Source organism: Platichthys flesus, chromosome 5 (genome assembly GCF_949316205.1).
Source record: "Platichthys flesus chromosome 5, fPlaFle2.1, whole genome shotgun sequence".
Lineage (NCBI taxonomy): Eukaryota > Metazoa > Chordata > Actinopteri > Pleuronectiformes > Pleuronectidae > Platichthys > Platichthys flesus.
The window spans coordinates 25150989-25176823 of NC_084949.1; the positions used below are offsets into that span (position 1 = coordinate 25150989).

General features: G+C 40.2%; 3 protein-coding genes across 4 annotated transcripts; all 3 read left to right on the forward strand.

The window, feature by feature from the left end:
* The first annotated feature begins 652 nt into the window (after positions 1-652).
* Positions 653-4776, forward strand: LOC133953670 (uncharacterized). 2 transcript variants are annotated; one of them, XM_062387710.1, is made up of 10 exons: positions 662-1140; positions 1301-1378; positions 1533-1582; positions 1671-1904; positions 2000-2104; positions 2499-2696; positions 3022-3354; positions 3530-3869; positions 3959-4016; positions 4370-4776. In XM_062387710.1, the coding sequence occupies exons 1-10, from the start codon at positions 1106-1108 to the stop codon at positions 4607-4609; spliced, it is 1671 nt and encodes a 556-aa protein (XP_062243694.1). In that variant the 5' UTR covers positions 662-1105; the 3' UTR covers positions 4610-4776. The 2 variants fall into 2 exon arrangements, with proteins under 2 accessions (XP_062243693.1, XP_062243694.1); XM_062387709.1 differs by having other exon boundaries at positions 653-1140; positions 1301-1582.
* Positions 4777-11969: 7193 nt separating this feature from the next.
* LOC133953676 (uncharacterized) lies at positions 11970-15862 on the forward strand. Its single transcript, XM_062387719.1, has 9 exons — positions 11970-12174; positions 12416-12697; positions 12786-13019; positions 13115-13219; positions 13622-13819; positions 14159-14491; positions 14668-15001; positions 15091-15145; positions 15499-15862. The coding sequence occupies exons 1-9, from the start codon at positions 12120-12122 to the stop codon at positions 15688-15690; spliced, it is 1788 nt and encodes a 595-aa protein (XP_062243703.1). The 5' UTR covers positions 11970-12119; the 3' UTR covers positions 15691-15862.
* A 5461-nt stretch (positions 15863-21323) lies between these two features.
* On the forward strand, positions 21324-25086 carry LOC133953478 (uncharacterized). The gene is made up of 9 exons (XM_062387401.1): positions 21324-21378; positions 21624-21914; positions 22003-22236; positions 22332-22436; positions 22836-23033; positions 23369-23701; positions 23878-24217; positions 24307-24364; positions 24718-25086. Exons 1-9 carry the CDS (start codon positions 21324-21326, stop codon positions 24859-24861), a joined length of 1758 nt encoding a protein of 585 aa, XP_062243385.1. The 3' UTR covers positions 24862-25086.
* The last annotated feature ends 749 nt before the right edge of the window (positions 25087-25835 follow it).

A 25835-nucleotide genomic window follows, 5' to 3' on the forward strand; every position in this document is an offset into this window, starting at 1 on the left:
GAGGGAGGTTGTTCCTGTGTGACTGCACCTCAGCTACTGAGAAGGTAACACCCCCCCCCCCCCCCCGAAAACCCATAGCATTTCCTTTAAACATACTCACACTTTACTGAAATGGAATAATCTTTTAGCATAAGCATCATAATTGAAATGTCTTGTTCATAATAGCGTCATTTTGTTTTATCTTCTCGATCCCAAATGCTCATTAGCATAGCTTTGCATTTAGCCGCTAAAGATCTGATGGTGGAGCATACAGTGTCAATGTTGCATTTATCCCATTAACACAGGTTCTACAAATAAAATTATCTGTCTATAATATTTGAATGCTGTTACAATCATAAAACAGAGAGCTCTAAAGGCTCAAAGTACAATATGTGTGTTGACATAAAGCTCTTTTTGAAACGGATTCTGAGAAATCACTGTGACGTTATCAAACTTCAACTTAAGTCTAGATGTTATTGTTTTGCCTCTTGATTAGATTAGAGTTCACCTTGAAATATGGATTTGACATGTGAACGTGGTAAACTGTACAAACAGATGCAGATATTTGCCTGCCTGCACAATACCTGGGTCCTAGCACTGTTATATCTAGCACTACAGCAAAGGAAGCCTAAAGTTAACTACCTCTGCAAATGAACTGATAGCCATGACAAGAATACACACAGCAAGTGTCCAACAAAATGTATTCAATATATGGTGCTAGTATATTCCAAGTGACGGGTACACAAGCACACAACTGCAGCTGAAACTCTAGGTTTATTATGTTACATCCAATACACTTCCATGATTATTAAGAGACTATTGGTGCTCACAAATTAAACTTGTAAGTTTGTGGTTATGACGTCATGCACATTGTGTTTAAGTCGTAAGAACATTGCTGCAAGGCAAAGTTTTACTGAGTCACAAAACAGGAAATGCATAGAGCTCTTTTTATGAGGAAGCGATTTTTTTACAAGTTGAGATCTGACAAACCGTCTCACACAGACAAGCAGACCAATCTGACTTCAGTCTTTCATTTTCTCTGAGATAGATTTTTACTTTCATAAAAAGTCATACTTCCTGTTGAGAAGCTGAAGACAACACTGGCCATGTTGTCGTCAGGAGCAGAATGTGTGTTCATGGGTTTGTTCCTGTACATCTCAGGTAAGAATGATTGTTTATTTCTACAACACTAACTGTGAATCGGAACTGAGCCGTAAGAAATATAAATGTTTATCAGCGTATTAGTCAATTGTAGATTGATTTGAAGAAAACAGTTTATCTTCTAGAAGTTAAGAACTTTAAAAATGCTTTTCTGTTAAAGGGGGAGGAGCAAACAGCATCTGTGCCGTAAAAGGTTCATCAGTGGATCTACACTGCTCAGCTCAATGTCCCACATCAAGTATGAAATGGTTCACTGTTCGCGGGGAGGGCAACAAGAAGGTTCCAGATCAGATCGTTGTTGATGGAAAACATGTGAACATATCTGAAGAGAGCAACTTCACTATGACGATCAATGATCTGAGAGAGAGTGATACAAACTTTTACTGTTGTAGTGACGTTAATGACAGATGCCAGGGGAGAGTCATTCAGCTCCTTGTTGCAGGTACAGTTGTTCAGTTATTTATTATAAATTTATTACTGTGAAATTAGCATCAGTGCATTAATTCTTGTTTTATTCAACATCATCTCAGACCTGCAGGTGAAGGTGTTTCCTGCCACAGGAGAAAAGACAGTGTCACTGAATTGCAGCAGCAGTTGTCCTCTGACTGAAAGACCTGTGGTCTATATCTGGTACAAGAACACAGAGTTTCTCTATGAGGACTTGTCTCCTTGGTACCAGGAGCTAATCAGCAGCGAGGAATCAGTCACATACTCCTGTGCTGTCAAAGGCTACAAGCATCTCAGAGCCCCTGAAGTCTCAGTGGGTGAGTGACAACATGTGGCTCCGTATCCTGCTGCCTTAAATTGTAAAGCTTGTGAAACACTGTTCACCACAGAATGTTGTTTTTCTTTTGTCCAGATTCTCTCACATCAGCCTGCTTCACTGTGACCTATGCTAAAGGCAGAATGTGCTCAAATCAGCAGAGACCAGAAGATGAGCCGTGCTCCATCACATATCCCAGAGGTGAAGTTTCACAAATAATTACACACAAACACACTCCCAACCCCATACGTCTAAATTATGTTTTCATCATTTAAAAGATCTACAGTGTTTCACCAGAGATCGTCAGTTACCTTACACGTTGAAGACCGGTCATACTGAGGACCTGGTTAGGGACCATGAGATATGAATTCTGGTCTGGTTAAGGTTAGGCATGAAGTGGTCAAGAATGGAAACGTGTGTGTGTGTGTGTGTGTGTACAAATTAACTAAAGAAAGCATGGATGGATTTTCACTCATCATTACGTGGCAGGGATTATCCAGTAACTATTTGGTCACTCAAGTTGTTAGCCCATCTCGATTAACGTGGCAGAGATGAAGTGGTGAGAAGCAGTTTTTTTTTTATTCTCTCTCAACAGAAATACAAGTTCATGTTCAAAAGACTGAAGACAAAGACCATGTCAAACTGGCCTGTAACACCAGCTGTCCACAGACCGAAGCTCAAAACATCACATGGTACAAAAACAGAGGATTGGAGCAGGAACCACAACCAGTTCCCATCTCCTCTCGTGCCTCTTACTCCTGTGCTGTAGAGCACTTGTTCTCAGATGAGGTCTGTAAGTATATTTATATATTATGTTATTGCTCTGTTATAATTCATAAAAGCTTTGAGTCAAGAGCCTGTAAAATGGATAAAGATAAACTGTTGATGATTTGGGGCGGTGTGGCCAAGGGGGTAGAGTTGCCGTTCTCCAACAAGAAGGTTGCCGGTTCAATTCCCACTCTTCCCCATATGCATGCCATAGTGTCCTTGGCAAGATACTGAACCCCTAAATGGCCCCTCATAAAATGTTGAGTGTACAAAAAATTTTAGATGCTTTGGACAAAAGCGTCAGCTAAATGACATGTAATGTAATGATGTGTTTAAAATCTCGGTTTCAGGTATTCAGGATCTAAACTGCATCACAGTGAATTATGTCGACAGGAGGATCTGTGCTCTGCGAGGTTCCTCAGTGAACATCTCCAGTGAATACTCTTATCCAAAACACCAGCAAGCGAATTCTTTATTGTGGTATAAGAATAGGAGAAGTGATTTGGCGGCTGGTGAAGAACTGATAACGAATACAGATCGTATTAAGTTTCATGAAGTGATGAACCGCTACATCCTGACAATCAATAAACTGAACAAGAATGACTCAGCAGAATACATATTCAGAATAGGAAGTGATGCAGGGAGATGGTCGGCTGCTCCTGGGGTGACTTTGGTCGTCACAGGTAGGTTCAGTATTTAGATTAAATACCTGATTACTTTTTATAGAGAGTTACTATCGATAATAATAATGCAACTAATTCAACAATCTAACAACATTTACCCTTCTTGCATATTTGGTTGTTTTAGAAGACACTTGTTCAGGAACGTCTTTATCAACTGACCAATCTCATCTTTCAGATCTGAGAGTGAAGTTTAGTCCTTCTGAGGAGGTGACCGAGGGGCAGAGAGTCACGCTGACCTGCAGAACCATTTGTCCTCTGACGGACAACATGAACTACATTTGGTACTTGAACAATCAACCTCTGAATCTGACAAAAACACTAAGCAAGTACCTGGTTCTAGACCCCGTCAGCAGTGAACATGAAGGAAACTACTCCTGCAAAGTTAAAATGCTCCAAAAGAGCTCTCATCAAAAGATGCTCACTGTCCACAGTAAAATCAAAGAGACTCAAACAGCCATAGGATATGTTGCTCTTCTCCTGGTTGTAATACCCATCATCGTCTTCTTGTGGATCAGGTGAGCATCACTGTGCTCTGCTTCAAAACAATGACTTTCACATTCTCTTTCACACTTACCTGGCTTCACCTATTCATTTCACTCTCTAGAAGAAAGAAGACTTCCATCCAGTCTCCTAGAACTGAAACCTCTGTCAACTTGGAGGAGGTAAAGCAGAGAATTTTAACAGTTTCTTCCATTAGACAAACGTCCTCATCTATTCAGAGAGTTCAACTGAGTCCAAACAGCAGCTTCAACCTTTGTTCTAATGAAACAGAGATCCATTGTCCCATATGTTCCATGAATGTAATATTTAACAACACTGTACATAAATCATGTTTTATTTTCTCAGTACAATTCAGTTTTTAATTTAATGTACATCAAGAGTTATTCCAGGCAAATGCAGCTATATTGAACCCTCCCATTCATTTGACCTCAGTTTGGAATCTTTTAATTTCATAAAGAGAATTTTAAATACACAGAAATAGTTACTAAAAATGTTTCTCTTGTTTCTTCATCAGATAAGCCCAGATCATGAGTACGACGACATCTCAGCTCAACCAGTAGAGGAGGATGATATTCACTATAGCAGCATTCAACTCCCCAACAACAGAGATGCTCTCTACTCACAGATTCAGCCACATCAGCCCCAAGAAGAAGAGCAAAGCCCCTATGATGTTGTCAGCTTTACAACCAAAACAACACCTGAGCAAACATCTGTTATTACAAGTGATTCAGACTTTGTGACATCTCAGAATTAAAAGCTGCCTCAGACCATATTCATTATTTTATATGTTTGTGTTAATAGGCTACTTTGATTGTAATGGCAATAACTTAACATGTTACCTGCTATGCTGAATGTAATTAAAGAGTCTTGTGATGAAAATGAGAAGTAAAAATATATATTTGAATAAATGTTTTTTTCACATTCGTTTTTGTATTTCAACTTGATTGACCACAAGTCTACAAATGCATTTCTATTTCCTCTTTCAGGCAAACTGGCCTGTTAGTGGAACTCTAAAATGTGCACATCACTACAGACAAACGCCTTGTCTAAACTACTGCAGACAACAAACACTCAAATGCACTTGCTTGGCCAGTAGGTGGCGAAAAAGTCTACGATAACAATCCACCAAACACCAGAGAAGAATAATGTGTTCCAAGTCAAATTGGTCAAGTCAAGCTCCGGTCAATGTTTGAAATGTGGAGCTGTCCTGCTACATTTAGCTGCACAAGTGTAACTGGACCAAGAACTGCTAACAAAACTACTGACACAGTTCAACAGCTGCCATTGTTGTTGTTGTTTCTGGTGTATGCTCATGACACAGAGCAAAAGTCGGCATCATCGTTTCAAAAATAATTTGTTTTGTTTTCGAACACGGATAAACAGAAACCAGGTTCTGCTAAAATCTGCACTATAGGAAGGCGTTTGTGTTAATATCTGTATTAGTGAGTCAAAATGCAGTTTGCATTTAGATGAGAGGCTCAAACACAGAGGAGAATGTCATTGAGCAAAATATCAGCATTAGCATGGACAACATTCTCAGCTTGTTCGTCAAACAGAGCTCTCCAACATTATGTTATTATTCTTACAGAAACGAAAGAAAGGAAGTGTAAAAAACATTTTAATTTCAAATTGAGTTAAGTGTTCAAAAAAACAGAAACAACGGACCTTAAACCTTTAAATTTTCTTAATGTAAATAGAAACAACAATCGAAATCTCAACGAATAAACGCCATAAATCATCAGTGTTTGAGTTTGTTAATTAGCAGGATTACACAAAAACAACTGAACTGACACCATGACATTTTGTGGAGGGGTGGGAGGTGGCCTTAGGAAGAATACACACAGGAAGTCTCCCACAAACTTAATTCAATGAATATATGGTTAATTCCAGGTGACAGCAAACAAGCACACAACTGCAGCTGAAACTGAGGTCTGACTGACTGCGTGGAGGGTAAAAACTTTAGGGATGATGGTGCAAGCACATGGCAAATAGTGCTGCAAATTGCACGACACAAAATGATACAATACATCAATGTGGCAAAACACCAATCTAGAGATTCCATGTTATAATAATAAAGAAGCGTAAAAGTGGTTTGGTTGATTATGAAAATGTGGTGGAACAAACTACAATCTGGTGGCCGCCACCGTCTGGATAATTAACTGGACACGGTGCTTTGACATTGTTGTGCAATAGTGCTTAAAAAGAGTTACCATAGAATGGTGTGCCTTTAGGCACTCAATAAATTTGGTAATCAAAATAAAATATAAAGCATTAATATTTAAAATATTAATATTAAATCATAACTTTAACTGGTTAAAGTTCTCGCGGGGCACCATCCTTCATAGAAGGGAAAAGATAGCCAAGTTATTGATTAAGATCAGTCTCATTTAGATCTAGTTCAATTACAAATCTCAATATTTTACCATTAAAGATTATATAATGAGTATTGAAGGTTATGGAGTTCTGAGCAGTGTAACGGTTGGCAAAATTCACTTATGCCATATTAATGACAAATCATTTGTGAAAGGAGAACATTTATTATGAACATAATAAAGTATAAAAACACAAATTACTAAACAATCAAACTAACTAACTAGGAGGTGTGTGAGTGTGTTTGTGAATGTAAATTAGCATGCTTTAAAGAATGGTCCCTAAGATAAGAGCCCCCCCCCCCCCCCCCCTTCTTCTGAGGTCGCTTTACGGCACAGGGGGAAGGTTTAACTAGGTGAGATGCTATGCGTGTCTGTGTGTATGTTAATCAGATAATGATAGTCAGGGACCAAGCCTGTGGCGAGCCTAACTGCCATTAACGTTCATTTAACTTATGCCTACAACATCACAGCATATATCAAACTTGTAAACACACAGAATTGAGTAAACAGTCTTGCTTAGCATGTATAATTATTAAGCCCAGTTTATGTTACCAGTCCGAGGGAAAGAGGAAAAGAAGTTGCTGTTCAGTTTGCAGTTCTGTGACGTCTCCTGGCTTTGTGGTCGTAGAGTTCTGCATTCATGATTCTGTCGAGCGGTGTGCTCAGATGCTGGTTGAAGTTTTCCTGCAGGACATCGCGTCGCTACGAGGAGTTTGGTAGAGCTTGAAGGGCGAGGAGATTTCCTTGAAGAGTGTGGGCAGGGGAGCTGCACCTCTGACCTCCGGTTGTGGGTTGGATAGAGAAGGAAGCTGGATCAGCCAGGCCCCCCCCCCTTGGCGATGTAGGAGAAGAGAGGCTGGACAGCCTGCTGGCCTTCGAAGGATTGTAGAAAGAGGAAGATCTTGGGGAGACCTCTCCTTATATTGGCCCCGGTGACCTCACAGGTCTTGGACCAGAGTGACCAATAGGAGTTGACCCTGGTGGGTAAGTCTGTGACGCACGAATCCTTAAAACTAATTCAGATTGGAGAAGAGACACACCGGTGATCGGGACTAAAAGAAGAAAGACGACTTTAGCAAATGTTGCATCTCTGCAAACTAAGTTAGTTAGTGTGGGATTCTGGAGGAAGTTGAGCAGCCTACACAAAAGTGAGGTGCTTGACTAGCCAGAACCACCGTTGCTTAAATCGGTCCTAAATTTCAGACGCCGAGATCATACAAATATGATTGTGATTCTGGAGGTAGGGGTTGGCCTGGTCTTACGAGAGAGGAGCTTTAATAGTCAGACACAACGTATTTTCAATTGGGCACAAATAACAGAAGGCTGTTACGAATAAAGACTTTGGAAGAGGAAATTACTATAAATTAATATTGATTATATAATATAGGGAGTTCTTTCTGAACGAACTAGTATGAATAAAATAGTCAAGGTCAGCTTGCTGACTGAGACAGAGAGGGAAATGTCTGACTGAGAGAGACAGAAATAATACAAAAATAGACTAGAGGCGATATATGCCTGCCATTTGAATGTATGTTATATGTATGGATGTGAGGGTATATGTGTAAAGGACTTGCCAAAGAAAGTGAAAGAATGTTGACTGAAGGTTTGAGAGATGAAGTAAGACTAGAAAGATAAAGTTAGGGTTAGGAAGGAGAAAGATCTGTAAGAGCGAGAGGTTTCAATTCAGTAATATCTTGCTCTAATAGGATAATAGAATGTAAATCTTGAGTGGTAAAGAAAGTAGTGGAAGAGATGTGGGATAGAAAGATTTTGTACGTGCACAACAGAATGAAAGGAGGGAGATAAGAGTGTTTGGGAGTCGGAAAGCCATCTGGGGAAGGCCAGAATCCTTACAGCTTGACACTGGTGTTGAGATAATAAGGAGGCTTGGGTGTTGGTTTGTTTGTTTGTTCGTTTATATGTTTAACTTTTGATGTTTTGTTTCACCAATTATCTTAACATCCAATACTCTTAATTTGAAAGATGTTAAGCTCTACTTATGTTTTTTGTTTTTATTTTATCTTGAAGGAAAGTGTGGCAGAATGACTTTTATTAACTTTGTTTTGTTTGTTTCAGCTGTCTCACACATTTGTCCTCTGTATGTGATATCATGTAATGAAGCAGTCGATGACTTTTGGAAAATGGTTTGAACACAAATACTCAAACACTGACCAATCTGCTGCTTATTGAAATTCAGCTTGTTCATCATTAAATATTTTATGAAATGCCAAAGATTTCTGTCACTCTTCTGCCACTTTTTGAATCTTTTATTTCTATTGTCCACTTATTTGGCTACTACTCCTCAAAATTTTAAAGAAATTGTTGACCACAAAAGAAGGGTCTACCTGTATGTCTTGTTTTGATTAATTGTTTATTTTCCTTTGCAAATATAAGTTTATATAATCAACTTTAAACTCAGTTACGCAACTCAGTATATTAATCACTTTTGTGTTTGTTTCCTTTCAAACTCTGGAATCTGGGCTCCATGTCTCCACAACCCACTCCCATTCAGTGACAACTGCACCTCTTCCAACCTGACAAACGGCGAGTATCAATTCCACAAAAGGAACTTCACAAGGCTAAGATCCAGATCATTGACTCTTAAACCCCACTAGAACAAATGGACTAAAACAGAAATCGCACTGACGTCATGATAATTTTGTTTTTGGAGCAGATCTGACAGGAGCTGATATCTGAACAGCTTTCCAATTACATCCATTATGGTCACACAGAACCGATTTGTGCACTATGATAGGAATTTCTTGAAATTCATTTTTTCCAAACCAAACCGCCCCTGGTGGCTGAGTGGCTGGAGCCCTCTCCACCCTACGCACCATGACAAGACATGGCTGCAGACTTTGAAATTGCTAAATAGACTCATCACCATGGCTCTGATGGAGGAAAACATGCCTCATCCACCCAGCTGATCTGATGATGCTGATGCTGAGGACGAAGGTGACGCTGACGATGATGATGATGAGGATGAGGACGGGTTTGCACTGGATGGGATGGAGGTTGTGGGTACATGGAAATCCCAAGTAAGTGGTTCACACCATTAAAAGGTGTGAAAAGAGGGTTTGTTAGGATTTCAATATTTAACCTATAGTCTCTCTCTGACTGAACTCTAAATGAATAAAGATAGAAGCAGTTTGAGCCAGATATAATGCCTTCTATACAAATGATTAATAAATAACCTTTTCCTTCCAAGTATTTAATCTTGAAATTAGAATGTGTTAGCGCCAGAATGTGTTTCGTTGTTTTGGTTAAATTGTTTTGAATGTCTGTACAAACAGAATATTGTTTTGATATAGCAAGAACACAATAATCTTTTCTCCAATTGTCAACGCCATTGGCCCACATGCCATCAAATGTGTCAAGGCCTTGGGAGTGGCTCCTTGTCACTTCCTTATTCCAATACCAAGAGGATGGCCTACGCCTGCGCACTTTCGAGGAGGAAGAACCAAGATCTACTGTTATGAAATAGACAGGCGCCGGCTGTTTGATGCGTTCTGATGGGTCTCGTGTTCTGATGCGACTTGTTGGATGCCCATTGATTTGCTGATTGATACCTTTCATTGCTTTCTAAATAAATACTTGATTGATCAAACCGAGTTCGGCTCATCTTCTCATATTTAGGATAAACCAACACGCCTGACAGTTAGCAACAGCAAATACATTTGTTAAAAGGCAATGGGAGAAGGAACTCTAGGTTTACTATGTTACATCCAATAAACTGTTGTGCAATTAATGCATTAAAGATGACACCAGTACTTGATGTGCCTTTGGGCTTTCAATAAATGTGAATCAGATTTGTTTTGAATATTAATATAAAAAATGTTAACATTAAATAATCAATTTAATTGATTAAAGTTACCTCGGGGCACCACCCTTCAAAGGAAGGGATAAGATAGCATATCTGTTGATAAAGTTCCATAAAGGTACTCACTACAAATTTGGAACTCTTATTAACAATTAAATGAATAACCATAACTAAAATTAACATATAAATAGTGAGCAAAGTTAAAGGATGAAGAGTTCTTGACAGTGTAGAGGTGAGCAAAATTCACAATTATGCAACATTTGTTATAGAAAACATTTATTATGGCGATAATAAAAGTATAAAAACACAAACTACTAAAGGTGTACTAACTATATATAAAGGTGTGTATGTGAGTATGCGTGTGTGTCTGTGAGAGTGAGTGTGCTTTCGAAATGGCAGCTGACCACTATGAAGGCAATAAGCCATCACCTCTGGTATGTTTACGACATTTAGCAGGGGTCAGAGAGGTGTGGGGGGAGATGTGTGTGTATGTGTGTTTGTGTGTGTGTGTGTGTTGGTGCCAGGTTATGGAAAGTAGCTAGTTGCATGCAAAGAAAGACTGTGAAGAGCATAACAAAACTAACAATATCTTTCAAATAACTTGTATCCAAAATATCACAGCAACACAAATCAAATGCATCAACATCACAAAGAATCGAATAAACAGTGTTTGCTTAGCCTAGAATAATTATTAGGTCCAGTTGTGTTACCAGTTCATGAAAAGGGATGACAGGTTGAAGTGATGTTTGAAGTCCAGTGAAGTCGTCTTGCTGGTTTGTGACTCCTGTGTTTGTGGTTCTGCTGTGTGATGCAGCTCTTGTGTTGAAGTTCTTAGGCAGGCTCTCGAGTCGCTACCTTTTGGAAGGTTTCAGCAGTCTGCTCCATGCAGGCCTGCTTGAAGGTTGGTAGAGCTTGGGTAGGGAGGAGGTTTCCCTTGCTGTGTGAGCTGGAGACCTGCAACTCCCCTCCATTGAAGTTGTGCAGAAAGAGAGGTGAGCTCCTCTGAGAGAGTAGAGTAGAAGGAGTTGAGTCGAATAAGGAAGAAGAGAGGGTACTTTGCTTATATTGGCCTGGTGACCTCATGGGTCATGGGACCCAGAGTGACCAATAGTGGTTGAAAGGTCGAATTTCACACCTCTGTGTGACGTTGAAGCACCCTGGGAGACTGAGTTCTTCAGGCTCTGGTTGTCTCCCGAACACAGAAAGACTTGGATTGGATTTGATGAACCATAGAGGCCGAACTGTAGTTCACAAATACCAGATCCCAACAACACTTCCGTGATTAATAAGAGACTAATGCTTGTGAGGACCCAGCCGGTGAGCAGTGCCCCACATGGCTGAGGACAGCCAGGCAGAGGAAGCTAAGGGGCGTGGTGTTAGATTGGCGGTACTACTCGAGAGGATCATCAAGGGAACTCCTCCCCCCCAGGTGGCTCTGATTGTCCCTCACAGGTGGAGTGAATTATTGAATGTTTGTGAATGAGGAGGATTAATTGCTGACTCTCTCTCGTTGGACCAGGAAGAGCCCGACGGAATCCCAGACGCTAACTGCCAGTCCGGTGAAGTGTGCTGAGTTACCTTTGTGCGCCTTCCTCCCTTTTCCCCTCAACTTATAAATAAACCTCATATATTATATTCACCACAACCCCTGCTTCTGACTGCTCTTTTTCCGGTTTGTGTACCCACTGTCTGCTTTTGCATAGCCAGGCTCCCACATGCTGCTTACAAATGAAACTTCTGAGTTTGTGGTTATGATGTACATGGTGTTAAAGTTGTGAAAACACTGCTGCAAGCGAACTCTTTACTGACGTTACTGTCATTATCGAGAAGCCACAGTTACACAATCTAGAACGTTGGCAGGCGAATCACATACAACAGGAAACGCATAGAACTCTTTTCATGAGGAAGCAATTTTTTCCAAGTTGAAATCTGACAAACCGTCTCACACAGACCATTCTGACTTCAGTCTTTCTTTTTCTCTCTGATAGATTTTTATCATTTAAAATCATAATTTTTAATGAGCTTACATAAAAAGTCATACTTTTTGTGAGAAGCTGAAGACAACACTGGCCATGTTGTCGGCAGGAGCTGATTGTGTGTTCATGGGTTTGTTCCTGTACATCTCAGGTAAGAATGATCGTTTATTTACAACACTAACTGTGAATCGTAACTGGACCGTGAGAAATTTAAATGTTTATCAGCGTATTAGTCAATTGTAGATTGAGTAAAAGAAAAAAAGATGAAACCAAAAATGTTTTCTCAGATTCTGCTCTTCACATATATTACAGCAAATTGGTATTTACAAAAACAATTATATACAATTAATCGTCTAGAAGTTAAGAACTTTAAAAATGCTTTTATGTTAAAGGGGTTGGAGCAAACAGCATCTGTGCCTTAAAAGGTTCATCAGTGGATCTACACTGCTCAGCTCTACGTCCCACATCAAGCATGAAATGGTTCACTGTTCGCGGGGAGGGCAACAAGAAGGTTCTAGATCAGATCTTTGCAGACGAAAAACGTGTGAACATATCTGAAGAGAGCAACTTCACTATGACGATCAATGATCTGAGAGAGAGTGATAAAAACTTTTACTGTTGTAGTGACGTTAATGACAGATGCCAGGGGAAAGAAATTCAACTCCTTGTTGCAGGTACAGTTGTTCAGTTATTTATTATAAATTTATTAATGTGAAATTAGCATCAGTGCATTAATTCTTGTTTTATTCAACATCATCTCAGACCTGCAGGTGAAGGTGTTTCCTGCCACAGGAGAAAAGACAGTGTCACTGATGTGCAGCAGCAGTTGTCCTCTGACTGAAAGACCTGTGGTCTATATCTGGTACAAGAACACAGAGTTTCTCTATGAGGACTTGTCTCCTTGGTACCAGGAGCTAATCAGCAGCGAGGAATCAGTCACATACTCCTGTGCTGTCAAAGGCTACAAGCATCTCAGAGCCCCTGAAGTCTCAGTGGGTGAGTGACAACATGTGGCTCCGTATCCTGCTGCCTTGAATTGTAAAGCTTGTGAAAAACTGTTCACCACAGAATGTTGTTTTTCTTTTGTCCAGATTCTCTCACATCAGCCTGCTTCACTGTGACCTATGCTAAAGGCAGAATGTGCTCAAATCAGCAGAGACCAGAAGATGAGCCGTGCTCCATCACATATCCCAGAGGTGAAGTTTCACAAATAATTACACACAAACACACTCCCAACCCCATACGTCTCAATCCTTTAAATAATGTTTTCACAATTTAAAAGATCTACAGTGTTTCACCAGAGATCGCTAGTTACCTTACACGTTGAAGCCCGGTCATACTGAGGTCCTGGTTAGAGACCATGAGATATGAGTTCTGGTTGGGTTAAGGTTAGGCATGAATTGTTCAAGAATGGAAACGTGTGTGTATGTATGTGTACAAATTAACTAAAGAAAGCATAGATGGATTTTCACTCATCATTATGTGGCAGGGATTATCCAGTAACTATTTGGTCGCTCAAGTTATATTAGCCCATCTCGATTAACGTGGCAGAGATGAAGTGGTGAGAAGCAGTTTGTTGTTTTATTCTCTCCCAACAGAAATACAAGTTCATGTTCAAAAGACTGAATTCAAGGCGCATGTCAAACTGGCCTGTAACACCAGCTGTCCACAGACGGAAGCTCAAACTATCACATGGTACAAAAACAGACAATTGGAGGAGGCACTACAACCAGTTCTCATCACCTCTCGTGCCTCTTACTCCTGTGCTGTAGAGCACTTGATCTCAGATGAGGTCTGTAAGTATATTTATATATTATTATGTTATGCTCTGTTATAATTCATAAAAGCTTTGAGTCAAGAGCCTGTAAAATGGATAAAGATAAACTGTTTGATGATTTGGGGCGAAGTGGCCAAGGGGGTAGAGTTGCCGTTCTCCAACAAGAAGGTTGCCAGTTCAATTCCCACTCTTCCCCATATGCATGCCAAAGTGTCCTTGGCAAGATAGTGAACCCCTAAATGGCCCCTCATAAAAAAGTTGAGTGTACTTAAAATTTACACTTAGCTGAATATTTTGGACAAAAGCGTCAGCTAAATGACATGTAATGTAATGATTTTGTTTAAAATCTCTGTTTCAGGTATTCAGGATCTAAACTGCTTCACAGTGAATTATGTCAACAGGAGGATCTGTGCTCTGCAAGGTTCCTCAGTGAACATCTCCAGTGAATACTCACATCCTCACTTCCAGCAGCCGAAGTATAAATCGTGGTATAAGAATAGGAGAAGTGATTTGGCGGCTGGTGAAGAGCTGATAACGAATACAGATCGTATTAAGTTTCATGAACTGATGAACCGCCACATCCTGACAATCAATAAACTGAACAAGAATGACTCAGCAGAATACATATTCAGAATAGGAAGTGATGCAGGGAAATGGGCGGCTGTTCCTGGGGTGACTTTGGTCATCACAGGTAGGTTCAGTATTTAGATTAAATACCTGCATACTTTCTATAGAGAGTTACTATTGATAATAATAAGGCAGCTAATTCAACAAACTAATTCCATTTACCCTTCTTGCTTATTTGGGTTATTTTAGAAGACACTTGTTCAGGAACGTCTTTATCAACTGACCAATCTCATCTTTCAGGTCTGAGAGTGAAGTTTAGTCCTTCTGAGGAGGTGACCGAGGGGCAGAGAGTCACGCTGACCTGCAGAACCAGTTGTCCTCTGACGGATAACATGAACTACATTTGGTACTTGAACAATCAACCTCTGACAAAAACACAAAGCAAGTACCTGGTTCTAGACCCCGTCAGCAGTGAACATGAAGGAAACTACTCCTGCAAAGTTAAAATGCTCCAAAAGAGCTCTCATCAAAAGATGCTCACTGTCCACAGTAAAATCAATCAGACTCAAACAGCCATAGGATATGTTGCTCTTCTCCTGGTTGTAATACCCACCTCCATCTTCTTCTGGATCAGGTGAGCATCACTGTGCTCTGCTTCAAAACAATGACTTTCACATTCTCTTTCACACTAACCTATCTTCACCTATTCATTTCACTCTCTAGAAGAAAGAAGACTTCCATCCAGTCTCCTACTGAAACCTCTGTCAACTTGGAGGAGGTAAAGCAGAGAATTTTAACAGTTTCTTCCATTAGACAAACGTCCTCATCTATTCAGAGAGTTCAACTGAGTCCAAACAGCAGCTTCAACCATTGTTCTAATGAAACAGAGATGCATTGTCCCATATGTTCCATGAATGTAACATTTAACAATACTCTACATAAATCATGTTTTATTTTCTCAATACAATTCAGTTTTTAATTGTATTTACATAAAGAGTTATTCCAGGCAAATGCAACTATATTGAACCCTCCCATTCATTTGACCTCAGTTTGGAATCTGATAATTTTATTAAGAGAATTTTAAATACACAGAAATAGTGAATAAAAATGTTTCTCTTGTCGCTTCATCAGATAAGCCCAGATCATGAGTACGACGATATCTCAGCTCAACCAGTAGAGGAGGATGATATTCTCTATAGCAGCGTTCAACTCCCCAACTACAGAGATGCTCTCTACTCACAGATCCAGCCACATCAGCCCCAAGAAGAAGAGCAAAGCCCCTATGACGTTGTCAGCTTTACACCCAAAACAACACCTGAGTAAAAATCTGTTATTACAAGTGATTCAGACTTTGTGACATCTCAGAATTAAAAGCTACCTAAGACCATATTCATTATTTTATATGTTTGTGTTAATAGGCTATTTTGATTGTAATGGCAGTAACTTAACATGTTACCTGCTATGCTGAATGTAATTAAAGAGTCTTGTGATGAAAATTAGAACTAATAATATATATTTTAATAAATGTTTTTTTCAAATTCTTTTTTTTAAGTTGCAACATGATTGACAACAAGTCTACACATGCATTTCTATTTCCTCTTTCAGGCAAACTGGCCTGTTAGTGGAACTCTAATATTAGCACATCACTACAGACAAAGGCCTTGTCTAAACTATTGCAGATAACAACCACTCACCTACCAAGCTTGCTTGGCCAGTAGGTGGCGAAAAAGTTTATGATCCGCAATCCACCAAACACCAGAGGAAAATTATGTGTTCCAAGTCAAATTGGTCATGTCAAGCTCCGGTCAATGTTTGAAATGTGGAGCTGTGCTGCTACATTTAGCTGCACACTTGTAACTGGAGCAAGAACTGCAACAAAAACTACTGAAACTGGTAAACAGCTGCCATTGTTGTTGTTGTTTCTGGTGTATGCTCATTACACAAAGCAACAGTCTGCATGTGTGAAGTAAACTGTCACATCATCATTTCCCAAATGCTTTTTTTTGTTTTTACAAACGGAAAAACAGAAACCATGTTCTGCAAAAATCTGCACTATTGGAAAGTGTTTGTAAAAATCTCTATATCAGTGAGTTAAAAAGTAATTTGCATTTAGATGAGAGGCCAAAACACAGAGGATTTATTTTTTTGCATGGACAACATTCTCGGCTGGTTCCTCAAACAGCGTTTGTCAACATTATGTCAAGGCCTTGGGAGTGGCTCCTTGTCACTTCCTTATTCCAATACCAAGAGGATGGCCTACGCCTGCGCACTTTCGAGGAGGAAGAACCAAGATCTACTGTTATGAAATAGACAGGCGCCGGCTGTTTGATGCGTTCTGATGGGTCTCGTGTTCTGATACGACTTGTTGGATGCCCATTGCTTTGCTGATTGATACCTTTCATTGCTTTCTAAATAAATACTTGATTGAACAAACCGAGTTCGGCTCATCTTCTCATATTTAGGATAAACCAACACACCTGACAGTTAGCAACAGCAAATAAATTTGTTAAAAGGGAATGGGAGATGGAACTCTAGGTTTATAATGTTACATCCAATAAACTGTTGTGCAATTAATGCATTAAAGATGACACCAGTACTTGATGTGCCTTTGGGCTTTCAATAAATGTGAATCAGATTTGTTTTGAATATTAATATAAAAAATGTTAACATTAAATAATCAATTTAATTGATTAAAGTTACCTCGGGGCACCACCCTTCAAAGGAAGGGATAAAATAGCATATCAATTGATAAAGTTCCATAAAGGTACTCACTACAAATTTGGAACTCTTATTAACAATTAAATGAATAACCATAACTAAAATTAACATATAAATAGTGAGCAAAGTTAAAGGATGAAGAGTTCTTGACAGTGTAGAGGTGAGCAAAATTCACAATTATGCAACATTTGTTAAAGAAAACATTTATTCTCCTGTCGAGAAATTTCGAATGGGTGCCTAGAATTTGCCGGCTCGAAAAGAGACGCTTTTTTTGGGGGGGAGAGAGACAGACTGTGTCAATTTGAGAGAGAGAGACAGAGAGAGAGACCCAGAGAGATAGACCCAGAGAGAGAGCGGGACAGAGAGAGAGAGATTGGCTTGTATAAAATAGAAAGAGAGAGAGAGAGAGAAAGAGAGAGAGAGAGAGAAACAGACTGGCTGCTTTAAGAGAGAGATAGACAGACCCAGAGAGAGAGAGAGAAACTGGCTGGTATAAAAGAGAGAGCGACAGACTTGATCAGTAGGTGGCGCTACCACTAACACTGCATACACACTCATAGATCTCTTCAGGACAGGGCTCTGATCATGTGACAGGATTTTGGGGACGATTGCTTAAACTTAATTTTCACACCGACCACCAGGTGGCGCTATCATTGTCACTTCATACACACTAATACAGGAATCTGATGTAGAGCCAATCACATTGCAGTACAACAGTTCCCCCCCTGAAAGACAAAGAAAAAAATCAATGTTTGTATCTTACCAACATTAGGACTGGAACACGCCATGTTGAGTAACTGTCCCTCTGCTCCTCTGAATGCACTACCTGCTGTGTTGATTAACACCTGTGAAGTCTAAAAATAGATCTCACTGTCCCCCCTCCCCCTCTGGCCCCCCTCCCTCTGCGTGTGTGTGTGTGTGTGTGTGTGTGTGTGTGTGTGTGTGTGTGTGTGTGACTCGCTGATTACGACAGGTGCGACGTGAGAGAGGGAGACGTCAGACCTCAGGAGAACGTCCCGAACAAAATGCTCTAATTCAAAATCTATAACTCCTATCTAAGAAATGAAAACACCGTGAGAATCACAAGGTTTGGACAAACAAGTACATATCTATATTATTGTTTAGAGTAAAAAAATGAGGCCATGCGAGCAGTTTAGAAACATACTTCTCATTACAAAGATTGTCCTCCGAAAAAGTACATTGACTTCAATAGAGCAGATTTATTTCCACACTCTAGCACCGTCATCAAACAAATACTTGTTACTCAAAAACTTTAAGTCCTATCTGGAAAATGAAAACATTTTGAGAATCACAAGAGTTTACACTACAACCAGATATTTTGTATTCATGAGAGCTGAGATATTGAGCCGTGGGAGCGATTTACGTTTAATTTTTCAGTTTTACTCTTTTCAGAAAAATCTTCAGAATTAACATGGGGCTCCAATGGGAGAAGGATCCGGAAATAATTCCTTGATTTTTCGATGCGCATATAAGCACAGGTCCGAAAAATGAGAGTGACATGTCTGCGAAGGAAACAATCTCACCACCTCAAATATCTAAAAATCATGTCTGAGGACCTCTGTTTGGGTATTTGAGAGCAGTTTGAGTGACAAAAAAAGGGTCTAAAAACACAGATTTTCAGCCTCTCGCTCTTTTGGTAGAGCGAGCTTGCGTCCTATTGTACGTTTTTGGCCACGTTATCGCGATTTTTGTGCGAACCGGGGGACGAATCAAAAATCGGAATAATAGCACACCAATAATTCCACGTAATTCCACAGGTATATTTGTAGGTCTTGTGAATGTGCGACAAAATTTGTGGGAGGAGAAGCGTTGCGCCATGCAATGCACTGCCTAGTGCTGCCTGCACCTCTAGGCACCCATAACTACTAAAGGTGTACTAACTCTATATAAAGGTGTGTATGTGACTATGCGTGTGTGTGTCTGTGAGAGTGAGTGTGCTTTCAAAATGGCAGCTGACCACTATGAAGGCAAAAAACCATCACCTCTGGTATGTTTACGACATTTAGCAGGGGTCAGAGAGGTGTGTGGGGAGATGTGTGTGTGTATGTGTGTTGGTGTGTGTGTGTGTGTGTTGGTGCCAGGATATGGAAAGTAGCTAGTTGCATGCAAAGAAAGACTGTGAAGAGCATAACAAAACTAACAATATCTTTCAAATAACTTGTATCCAAAATATCACAGCAACACAAATCAAATACATCAACATCACAAAGAATCGAATAAACAGTGTTTGCTTAGCCTAGAATAATTATTAGGTCCAGTTGTGTTACCAGTTCATGAAAAGGGAAAACAGGTTGATGTGCTGTTTGAAGTCCAGTGAAGTCGTCTTGCTGGTTTGTGACTCCTGTGTTTGTGGTTCTGCTGTGTGATGCAGCTCTTGTGTTGAAGTTCTTAAGCCTGAAACATGCTTCTGCGTTTTCACCGTAAGCGCAAGAGCCCTTCCGGGTCCCTTACGTGCTTATGTATCCCTCCTTACGTGCTGACGGGTGTCGACCCCCTTTTCTAAAATTTACGGCAAAGCTCCGCAAGCTCACTCAGCCCGCAAGGCTGTGATTGGTCTGCTCTACATCCCTTCTGCAGCTGCATTTCCGGTTTCATGCCCTATTATACCGGCAGAAATCACGGAAGATTTAGAAGAACGAATATGGACAAAATAGAAGAGCACTTGGCAGAAGATATCCGATAGTATGATCACTTGTATAACCTGTCACTGACTGGCGGATTTGTCCGCCAGAAAAAGGCTACGAGGAGCCGCAGTGGCTATGTAAATAAACAATCGACGAAGAAGAAAGAAGGCGTCTCTAAGGTCGTCTTCGACAAAAAGCATTACTCCGCCTAGTGTTCTGGCGTGGAATTGCTTTGTAAGACGCGCAACGGTTGGGGAAGCATGAATGAAAACGAGTCTTGCGCCACAGCGGCGTGAAAAGACGCAGACGCATTCGCAGAAGCATGTTTCAGGCTTTAGGCAGGCTCTCGAGACGCTGACTTTTGGAAGGTTTCAGCAGTCTGCTCCAGGCAGGCCTGCTTGAAGGTTGGTAGAGCTAGGGTAGGGAGGAGGTTTCCCTTGCTGGGTGAGCTGGAGACCTGCAACTCTCCACCATGGAAGTTGTGCAGAAAGAGAGGTGAGCTCCTCTCAGAGAGTAGAGTAGAAGGAGTTGAGTCGAATAAGGAAGAAGAGAGGGTACTTTGCTTATATTGTCCTGGTGACCTCATGGGTCATGGGACCCAGAGTGACCAATAGTGGTTGAAAGGTCGAATTTCACACCTCTGTGTGACGTTGAAGCACCCTGGGAGACTGAGTTCTTCAGGCTCTGCTTGTCTCCCGAACACAGAAAGACTTGGATAGGATTTGATGAACCATAGAGGCCGAACTGTAGTTCACAAATACCAGGTCCCAACAACACTTCCGTGATTAATAAGAGACTAATGCTCGTGAGGACCCAGCCGGTGAGCAGTGCCCCACATGGCTGAGGACAGCCAGGCAGAGGAAGCTAAGGGGCGTGGTGTTAGATTGGCGGTACTACTCGAGAGGATCATCAAGGGAACTCCTCCCCCCCAGGTGGCTCTGATTGTCCCTCACAGGTGGAGTGAATTATTGAATGTTTGTGAATGAGGAGGATTAATTGCTGACTCTCTCTCGTTGGACCAGGAAGAGCCCGACGGAATCCCAGACGCTAACTGCCAGTCCGGTGAAGTGTGCTGAGTTACCTTTGTGCGCCTTCCTCCCTTTTCCCCTCAACTTATAAATAAACCTCATATATTATATTCACCACAACCCCTGCTTCTGACTGCTCTTTTTCCGGTTTGTGTACCCGCTGTCTGCTTTTGCATAGCCAGGCTCCCACATGCTGCTTACAAATGAAACTTCTGAGTTTGTGGTTATGATGTACATGGTGTTAAAGTTGTGAAAACACTGCTGCAAGCGAACTCTTTACTGACGTTACTGTCATTATCGAGAAGCCACAGTTACACAATCTAGAACGTTGGCAGGCGAATCACATACAACAGGAAACGCATAGAACTCTTTTCATGAGGAAGCAATTTTTTCCAAGTTGAAATCTGACAAACCGTCTCACACAGACAAGCAGATCATTCTGACTTCAGTTTTTTATTTTCTCTTTTATTTTTACTTTTGTAATGGTTGTTACCATTTAAAATTTATATTTTGATGAGCTTTCTTTTAAAGTCATACTTTCTGTTGAGAAGCTGAAGACAACACCATGTTGTCGGCAGGAGCTGAATGTGTGTTCATGGGTTTGTTCCTGTACATCTCAGGTAAGAATGATCATTTATTTCTACAACACTTACTGTGAATCTTAACTGAACCATAAGAAATTTAATGTTTATCAAAATATTAGTCAATTGTAGATTGAGTAAAAGAAAAAAAGATGAAACCTAAAATGTTTTCTCAGATTCTGCTCTTCACATATATTACAGCAAATTGTTATTTACAAAAGTAATTATTATATACAATTAATCTCCTAGAAGTTAAGAACTTTAAAAATTCTTTTCTGTTAAAGGGGTTGGAGCAAACAGCATCTGTGCCTTAAAAAATTCATCAGTGGATCTACACTGCTCAGCTCAACTTCCCGATTCAAGCAGGAAATGGTTCAGTGTTCGCTGGGAGGGCAAGAAGGAGGTTCCAGATCAGATCGTTGCAGATGGAAAACATGTGATCATATCTGAAGAGAGCAACTTCACGATGACAATCAATGATCTGAGAGAGAGTGATAAAAACACTTACTGTTGTAGTGACGTTAATGACAAACACACAAAATGCCAGGGGAAAGAAATTCAACTCGATGTTGCAGGTACAGTGGAAAAGTTATTTATTATTAATTTATTACTAAAAAATTAACATCAGTGCATTAATTCTTGTTTTATTCAACATCCTCTCAGACCTGCAGGTGAAGGTGTTTCCTGCCACAGGAGAAAAGACAGTGTCACTGATGTGCAGCAGCAGTTGTCCTCTGACTGAAAGACCCGTGGTCTATATCTGGTACAAGAACACAGAGTTTCTCTATGAGGACTTGTCTCCTTGGTACCAGGAGCTAATCAGCAGCGAGGAATCAGTCACATACTCCTGTGCTGTCAAAGGCTACAAGCATCTCAGAGCCCCTGAAGTCTCAGTGGGTGAGTGACAACATGTGGCTCCGTATCCTGCTGCCTTGAATTCTTAAGCTTGTGAAAAGCTGTTCACCACAGAATGTTGATTTTCTTTGGTCCAGCTTCTCTCACATCAGCCTGCTTCACTGTGACCTATGCTGAAGGCAGAATGTGCTCAAATCAGCAGAGACCAGAAGATGAGCCGTGCTCCATCACATATCCCAGAGGTGAAGTTTCACAAATAACTACACACAAACACACTCCCAACCCCATACGTCTCAATCCTTTAAATAATGTTTTCACAATTTAAAAGATCTACAGTGTTTCACCAGAGATCGTTAGTTACCTTACACGTTGAAGCCCGTCATACTGAGGTCCTGGTTAGGGACCATGAGATATGAGTTCTGGTTGGGTTAAGGTTAGGCATGAAGTGGTCAAGAATGGAAACGTGTGTGTGTGTATGTGTACAAATTAACTAAAGAAAGCATGGATGGATTTTCACTCATCATTATGTGGCAGGGATTATCCAGTAACTATTTGGTCACTCAAGTTATTAGCACATCTCGATTAACGTGGCAGAGATGAAGTGGTGAGAAGCAGTTTGTTGTTTTATTCTCTCTCAACAGAAATACAAGTTCATGTTCAAAAGACTAAAGAAAGTGCGTTTGTCAAACTGGCCTGTAACACCAGCTGTCCACAGACTGAAGCTCAAAACATCACATGGTACAAAAACAGACAATTGGAGGAGGCACTACAACCAGTTCCCATCTCCTCTCTTACCTCTTACTCCTGTGCTGTAGAGAACTTGTTCTCAGATGAGGTCTGTAAGTATATTTATATATTATTATGTTATTGCTCTGTTATAATTCATAAAAGCTTTGAGTTATAAAATGGAGCCTGTAAAATGGATAAAGATAAACTGTTGATGATTTGGAGCGGTGTGGCCAACAGGGTAGAGTTGCTGTTCTCCAACAAGAAGGTGGCCAGGTCATTTCCCAATCTTCCCCATATGCATGCCAAAGTGTCCTTGGCAAGACACTGAACCCCTAAATGGCCCCTCATAAAATGTTGAGTGTACTAAAGATTTGAGTCGCTTTGGACAAAAGCGTCAGCTAAATGACATGTAATGTAATGATTTTGTTTAAAATCTCTGTTTCAGGTATTCAGGATCTAAACTGCATCACAGTGAATTATGTCAACAGGAGGATCTGTGCTCTGCAAGGTTCCTCAGTGAACATCTCCAGTGAATACTCTTATCCAAAGAACCAGCAAGCGAATTCTTTATTGTGGTATAAGGATTGGCGAAGTGATTTGGCGGCTGGTGAAGAGCTGATAACGAATACAGATCGTATTAAGTTTCATGAAGTGATGAACCGCCACATCCTGACAATCAATAAACTAAAGAAGAATGACTCAGCAGAATACATATTCAGAATAGGAAGTGATGGAGGGAAATGGGCGGCTGCTCCTGGGGTGACTTTGGTCGTCACAGGTAGGTTCAGTATTTAGATTAAATACCTGATTACTTTCTATAGAGAGTTTCTATTGATAATAATAAGGCAACTAATTCAACAAACTAATAACATTTACCCTTCTTGCTTATTTGGGTTGTTTTAGAAGACACTTGTTCAGGAACGTCTTTATCAACTGACCAATCTCATCTTTCAGATCTGAGAGTGAAGTTTAGTCCTTCTGAGGAGGTGACCGAGGGGCAGAGAGTCACGCTGACCTGCAGAACCAGTTGTCCTCTGACAGACAACATGAACTACATTTGGTACTTGAACAATCAACCTCTGAATCTGACAAAAACACAAAGCAAGTACCTGGTTCTAGACCCCGTCAGCAGTGAACATGAAGGAAACTACTCCTGCAAAGTTAAAATGCTCCAAAAGAGCTCTCATCAAAAGATGCTCACTGTCCACAGAAGAAGAAAAACGACTCAAGCAGCCATAGGAATTATTGTTCTTCTCCTGATTGTAATACCCATCATCGTCTTCTTCTGGATCAGGTGAGCATCACTGTGCTCTGCTTCAAAACGATGACTTTCACCTTCTCTTTCACACCAACCTGGCTTCACCTATTCATTTCACTCTCTAGAAGAAAGAAGACTTCCATCCAGTCTCCTAGAACTGAAACCTCTGTCAACTTGGAGGAGGTAAAGCAAAGAATTTTAACAGTTTCTTCCATTAGACAAACGTCCTCAACTATTCAGAGAGTTCAACTGAGTCCAAACAGCAGCTTCAACCATTGTTCTAATGAAACAGAGATGCATTGTCCCATATGTTCCATGAATGTTATATTTAACAATACTCTACATAAATCATGTTTAATTTTCTCAGTACAATTCAGTTTTTAATTTAATATACATCAAGAGTTATTCCAGGCAAATGCAGCTATAGTGAACCCTCCCATTCATTTGACCTCGGTTTGGAATCTGTTAATTTTATTAAGAGAATTTTAAATACAAAGAAATAGTAAATAAAGATGTTTCTCTTGTCTCTTCTTCAGATAAACCGAGATCATGTGTACGACGACATCTCGGCTCAACCAGTAGAGGGGGATGATAGTCACTATAGCAGCATTCAACTCCCCAACAACAGAGATGCTCTCTACTCACAGATTCAGACACATCAGCCCCAAGAAGAAGAGTAAAGCCCCTATGATGTTGTCAGCTTTACACCCAAAACAACACCTGAGTAAAAATCTGTTATTACAAGTGATTCAGACTTTGTGACATCTCAGAATTAAAAGCTGCCTCAGACCATATTCATTATTTGATATGTTTGTATTAATAGGCTACTTTGATTGTAATGGCAGTAACTTAACATGTTACCTGCTATGCTGAATGTAATTAAAGAGTCTTGTGATGAAAATTAGAACTAATAATATATATTTTAATAAATGTTTTTTTCAAATTCGTTTTTTAAGGTTGCAACATGATTGACCACAAGTGTACAAATGCATTTCTATTTCCTCTTTCAGGCAAACTGGCCTGTTAGTGGAACTCTAAAATTAGCACATCACTACAGACAAAGGCCTTGTCTAAACTACTGCAGATAACAAACACTCAAACGAGCTTGCTGGGCCAGTAGGTGAGGAAATAGTCTATGTTCCACAATCCACCAAACACCAGAGAAGAATAATGTGTTCCAAGTCAAATTGGTCAAGTCAAGCTTCGGTCAATGTTTAAAATGTGGAGCTGTCCTGCTACATTTAGCTGCACACTTGTAACTGGAGCAAGAACTGCTAACAAAACTACTGAAACTGGTAAACAGCTGCCATTGTTGTTGTTGTTTCTGGTGTAAGCTCATTATACAAAGCAACAGTCGGCACGTGTGAAGTAAATTGTGAAATCATCGTTTCCATAATGCTTTGTTTTGTTTTCGAACACGGATAAACAGAAACCAGGTTCGGCAAAAATCTGCACTATTGGAAGGCGTTTGTGTTAATGTCTGTATTAGTGAGTTAAAATGCAGTTTGCATTTAGATGAGAGGCTCAAACACAGAGGAGAATGTCATTGAGCAAAACATTCTCGGCTTGTTCCTCAAACAGAGCTGTCCAACATTATGTTATAATTCTTACAGCAACAAAAAAAAGGAAGTGTAAAAAACATTTTAATTTCAAA

Coding starts and splice junctions, on each gene's coding strand:
- LOC133953670 (XM_062387709.1), top strand. CDS start 1,086: ATGTTGTCGTCAGGAGCAGAATGTGTGTTCATGGGTTTGTTCCTGTAC. Junction 1,583..1,670: donor CATTCAGCTCCTTGTTGCAG/GTACAGTTGTTC, acceptor ACATCATCTCAG/ACCTGCAGGTGAAGGTGTTT. Junction 2,697..3,021: donor CTTGTTCTCAGATGAGGTCT/GTAAGTATATTT, acceptor TCTCGGTTTCAG/GTATTCAGGATCTAAACTGC.
- LOC133953676 (XM_062387719.1), top strand. CDS start 12,120: ATGTTGTCGGCAGGAGCTGATTGTGTGTTCATGGGTTTGTTCCTGTAC. Junction 13,820..14,158: donor CTTGATCTCAGATGAGGTCT/GTAAGTATATTT, acceptor TCTCTGTTTCAG/GTATTCAGGATCTAAACTGC. Junction 14,492..14,667: donor GGTGACTTTGGTCATCACAG/GTAGGTTCAGTA, acceptor CTCATCTTTCAG/GTCTGAGAGTGAAGTTTAGT.
- LOC133953478 (XM_062387401.1), top strand. CDS start 21,324: ATGTTGTCGGCAGGAGCTGAATGTGTGTTCATGGGTTTGTTCCTGTAC. Junction 21,379..21,623: donor TTTGTTCCTGTACATCTCAG/GTAAGAATGATC, acceptor TTTCTGTTAAAG/GGGTTGGAGCAAACAGCATC. Junction 23,702..23,877: donor GGTGACTTTGGTCGTCACAG/GTAGGTTCAGTA, acceptor CTCATCTTTCAG/ATCTGAGAGTGAAGTTTAGT.